General features: G+C 43.8%; 1 protein-coding gene across 1 annotated transcript; it reads left to right on the top strand.

Annotated features, from left to right (window-relative positions):
- Positions 1–333: 333 nt before the first annotated feature.
- Positions 334–5,100, top strand: LOC149930891 (uncharacterized). Its single transcript, XM_090157969.1, has one exon. It carries the CDS (start codon positions 334–336, stop codon positions 5,098–5,100), a length of 4,767 nt encoding a protein of 1,588 aa, XP_090014095.1.
- Positions 5,101–5,527: the final 427 nt, after the last annotated feature.

Genomic DNA, 5,527 nt, shown 5'->3' with positions numbered 1-5,527 from the left:
TTTAAATGACTACATAAAGTTAATTATTTTTTAATTTTTGTATATAAACTTAACATTACTTATGTATCTGGAGTTACAGTCATTCGTCCATCAATTATGTAAGCATCCTACTATCTTAATAAAAAGATTAGTTTAACTTAAACCCATTGGTATCACTTTATTTTAATCTTCGTTGCTGTCACGAACATCTTTTTGGTCCGTCGAGGCAGATATAAATCACCAAGCGGTTAATCAGTCAAATGAATCGTTAAGACCAGTATCCTTTATCGTGAGACGCAGCTACGCAAGTTTGAAGTCAGTCATCTATCAACGGTGGTTAACTTCAATCTTCAAATGGATCCGTACCTCATCAGGAGACGAACAGTCAAGGGTCAAATAACCAGACTTGAGACGGTGAAGACAAATCATGCCATCACACCGATAATACCAGCAGCAGTTACGCTGTATAAAGACAAGGCTAATACACTTGCTCACGAATTGGACGACGTACATGCAAACATCGTTAACAGGTGCCCGTCAACGGACTTTGAAACACATGAGACAGAGTACAACGATCTTGTCACTCGCATGGAAGATCTGGTTGTATTCTTCACTTTTCTCAGCAATCAAGTACCAATAGTGAGAGCGACTAGTCAACCCACAGCAGATATCAAGCTGCCAAAACTGGAATTACCTGTCTTCGGAGGGAATTATATCGATTGGTTTCCTTTCCATGACCTGTTTATTGCCACGGTCCACAGTAATGCAGCAATATCCAACGCTCAAAAGTTTAAATATCTGAAGTCTACTCTCCGTGGCGAAGCAGCGTTACTGATTCATTCGATACCAGTCACGGATGGTAACTATACCGAGGCTTGGGATATATTACTTAACCGTTTTAACAATACTAGAGAGATCATAAATGCTCATGTCAAACGGTTATTCAATCAACCTTCAGTTAAAGACGAATCGGCAACAGCCTTGAGACGATTGATTGACACTAGCGCTGAATACATACGAGCATTAAAGGTCTTAAACGAGCCAGTTCAATATTGGGATGCGATGCTGTTACACATAATTGGAGAGAAACTTGACCAGGAATCCAGACGGCAGTGGGAGTTATCGCTAAAAGGAACCGCAAAGCCAAAATACGAGGATTTAACAACATTCCTCGAACAAAGAGCCAGGGCCCTAGCTGCCTCCCAACCGTCAAGCAATATAAAGATAAAGACGTTGGCGTTTCCCAAGAAAAATCCATTATCACACCATGGTTCAATTCAAGACAACGTCTGTCCTATCTGCAGTGAACAGCATCCCTCCTTCAGATGTCCATCATTACTCAAAGCCAATCACGAAACCCGTTGGAGACTGGTAAAAGCACATTCACTTTGTTTTAACTGCTTAAAGGGAGACCATGTTAGCAGCAACTGCAAAGCCGGAAGCTGTCGAAAATGTAAGGCGAAGCACAATACGCTTATACATGCCGAATTGCAAGAGAATTCCTCGATTCAAGAAAGATCGAATGGAGACATCGTCGTTCATGTGTCACGACCAAAATCAGGACCTGCTCAAGTCATATTGCCAACAACTATGGTTCAAATCCAAGGAAGTCAAGGCAGTACTTGGTCCAGTCGAGCTCTGATAGACTCTGGTTCACAAGCAAGTTTCGTGTCTGAACAACTCATGCAGAAACTAAAACTTAGACGGAATTATCAAAATATACAGATAGCAGGAATCAGTGCCACTGGTATCACTCATTCAAGAGGTGGTACAACGCTGAACTTGGGCTCTCACACAAACGCCAATTTCCATATCACTGTCCCAGTACTTATTCTCAAGAACGTGACGGAAAGACTTCCCAACTTGACCTTCAATATCCAAGACTGGTCTCATTTCAAAGGTCTAAAGCTGGCATATCCCACGTTCCACGTATCAGGTTCAATCGATCTCTTGCTAGGAGCTGGTGTCTACTTGGACTTAATTGAAGATGGAAAACTCTCGGGAAAACCTGGACTTCCTGGCGCTTTCAACACCGTATTTGGCTGGGTGGTAGCTGGAACTCTTGGAGGTTACGAGACCAAGACAACATCTTCAATCAAAATCAACCATTGCAGCCTCGAACAGCAACTCGCCAAATTTTGGGAAATAGAAGAGCTAGCCCCGAGACCACGTTTTACCTCCATCGAACGACAATGCGAAGCTCACTTTCAAGATACAGTCACTCGAGATCCCAAAGGAAGATTTATCGTCAGATTACCGATGAAAACTAACAAAGAGAAATTCGGTGAATCACGATCCATAGCCTTACGACGATTTCAATACATCGAAAGACGACTACGAGCTAATCCTGAAATCTACAACAAATACAAAGAATTCATGGATGAGTATCAGACTTTAAATCATATGGAATTGGTACCCACTGACCATCTCCAGGATGACAACGCTTATTACTTACCACATCATGCAATATTCAAAGAGTCAAGTTCTACCACGAAGACCCGGATCGTATTTGATGGCTCGGCAAAGATGGCGAATGGAATTTCCCTAAATGACGTTCTTCTCGTGGGACCGAAATTGCAAGACGATTTGGTGAACTTATTAATAAGATTCAGGAGTCATGCCGTAGCATTAACCGCAGATATCGAGAAAATGTATCGGCAGATATTGGTTGCCCCGGCAGATCTTCGCTACCAACGTATTCTCTGGCGACGACAGAAGGAAGATCCCATTCGAGATTATCAACTGAAGACTGTAACATACGGGACATCAGCGGCACCCTATCTCGCTACAAAAGTTTTGCAACAATTATCCGAAGATGTCAAGTCCAATTATCCATTAGCGGCTCAAGCGTTGCGAGAAGATTTTTATATGGACGATCTCTTATCTGGTACTGACGATACCAATACAGCGATTAAACTACGAGAGGAATTAAATATAGCAACGAATCAAGCTGGACTCCCATTGCGAAAATGGGCCTCAAACGATTCCCGTCTCCTGGAAACCATTCCGTCCGACCTACGAGAAACTCTAGTTCCTCTAAACATGGATAATGCAGAATCAATTCTTACCTTGGGATTACAATGGACTCCAGCGTCAGATGTCTTATCCTTTTCTGTCAAGTCACCAAAGTCACGACTAAAAGTCACTAAACGCACTATGCTGTCTGACACGGCCAAAGTGTTCGACCCGTTGGGTCTCCTAACACCAGTCCTCGTTCGAGCAAAGATTCTTTTACAAAAAATGTGGCAAATTAAGATTGGTTGGGATCAAGAACTACCCGAAAATATCGTTCAAAGATGGGACACGTTCAGAGAAGACTTACCCATGATCGAAAACCTACGTATTCATCGACATATCGGTCAAGTACACATCAAGACGTCGAGTCTTCATGGTTTCTGTGACGCATCAGAGACAGCTTATGCAGCAACGGTGTATCTGAAGACTACAACTTACTTTGGAACGACTAAGGTTCGACTGATCATCGCTAAAACCAGGGTCGCTCCTCTAAAGCAAATTACACTGCCCAGACTGGAACTTTGCGCTACGGTACTCCTCGCTCGACTCCTTTTGATCGTACAACAGTCTCTTCGTCAACCCATAGCGGAAGTTTATGGCTGGAGTGATAGCAAGATTGTACTGTCATGGCTAGCATCGACTCCTCAGCGATGGAAGACCTTTGTCGCAAACAGAGTTTCTGAAGTTCAGAACGTAAAGCCCTCAATTCAATGGCATCATGTTCCTGGTATATCCAACCCATCTGACTGTGCTTCCCGTGGAATCGAAGCAAAGGAGCTCCTTAATCATTCATTATGGTGGAATGGTCCAAACTGGCTTAAAAACAATGTTCCATTCGATAACGAACAATCTACTAGAGATGATCCTGTATGCAGTATCGAAGAAAGAATCCACACGGTCACCGTCATGCAGTGTAGCCTAGATCAGAGCCTTCTCCAGAAATACTTGTCGTTAACCACGGTACTCCACGTAACGGCGTATATCCAGAGGTTCAGTCGCAACTCCAGAACAACTCGAGACCAGAGATGGATGGGACCATTGACGAAAGATGAAATTGAGTTGTCCCTTAACCATTGGATCAAACTTGCTCAGATGAACGAATTTCGAGACGAAATTAAGCAATTAACAGCCAAGAAACCATTGTCCTCAAAGAGTAAAATCCTGACGTTGACACCCTTCCTCGACCAAGCCGGCCTCTTAATAGTTGGAGGACGCATCCGGAACGCTAAAATCTCTCTGGATCAGATCCATCCAGTCATTCTTCCACGGAAACACAGATTTACCGATCTCGTTATTCAGCAAGAACATCTCAAAACCCTTCATGGTGGGCCTCAACTTATCATGGCGTCACTACAATCAAGATACTGGATTCTGAACTCCCGTGACGCTGTCCGGTTCCACGTTCGCAAATGTATGCGATGCGTCCGTCAACAAGCACGTACAATCAGTCAACTAATGGGAGATCTACCATCAAATCGAGTCAATCCCGGTAGAGCGTTCCTGAAATGCGGAGTGGACTACGCCGGACCCTTCCATCTTAAAGTTTTGAAAGGCAGAGGATGCAAGGGTTTCAAAGGCTACATCGCACTTTTTGCATGCTTTACTACAAGAGCTCTACACTTAGAACTCGTGAGTGACATGTCAACCGAGGCCTTCCTAGCAGCATTCAAAAGATTCACCTCTCGCCGAGGAAGATGTACAGATATCTATAGCGACAATGGTTCAAATTTCATAGGCGCTAGCAAGGAGTTGAAGGATTTCGAAAAAACTATCAACACTACTACGACAGATCAGTCCCTTGCTAGATGGATGAGCGACGAGGGCGTTGTCTGGCACTTTAATCCTCCAGCAGCTCCACACTTCGGCGGACTCTGGGAAGCCGGCGTAAAGTCGGTTAAGTTCCACTTAAAAAGAGTCATCGGCGAAACCCGTCTGACCTATGAGGAGATGCAGACCCTGCTTTGTCAAGTGGAACCGTGTCTCAATTCTCGCCCGCTTACCTCAATGTCCGCAGATCCAACCGATCTCGCTGTATTAACTCCTGGTCATTTCCTGATTGGCAGTGCTCTGACGGCCATACTAGAACCGGACTTCACATCGACCTAAATCAACCGCTTATCCCGATGGCAGCTTTCACAACAACTACTACAGCATTTTTGGAGGCGTTGGCAAGCCGAATACCTATCGAGACTTCAACAACGACCCAAATGGGCGAAACCCTCCCGAAACCTACAGATTGGAGATCTCGTATTATTAAAGGAACAACTTCCACCAACAAAATGGAAAATGGGACGAGTCATTCAAGTGCATCCAGGATCTGATCAACTGGTCCGTGTTGTCACAGTAAAGACCGCAGGCAACGAGCTGAAACGTCCAGTCACTAAACTTTGCCAATTACCATTGGACTAGCAACCGTAAAGAAGTAACCTTCAGTAATATTAAAATTTAACATTTTAAGGTGGCCGGAATGTTACGTCATAGTTCTGTTGTATAACCTTTTTATCATTTTAACGCTTATCAATATTTTTCACGA

This window comes from Leiobunum rupestre, chromosome 9, assembly GCF_980474605.1.
Source record: "Leiobunum rupestre chromosome 9, qqLeiRupe1.1.hap1, whole genome shotgun sequence".
NCBI lineage: Eukaryota > Metazoa > Arthropoda > Arachnida > Opiliones > Sclerosomatidae > Leiobunum > Leiobunum rupestre.
Note: the sequence above shows the minus strand (reverse complement) of the source record. Positions and strands in the feature narration are given on the sequence as shown.

Excerpts from the sequence above, each read along its gene's own strand:
- LOC149930891 (XM_090157969.1), top strand. The coding sequence starts at position 334 with ATGGATCCGTACCTCATCAGGAGACGAACAGTCAAGGGTCAAATAACC.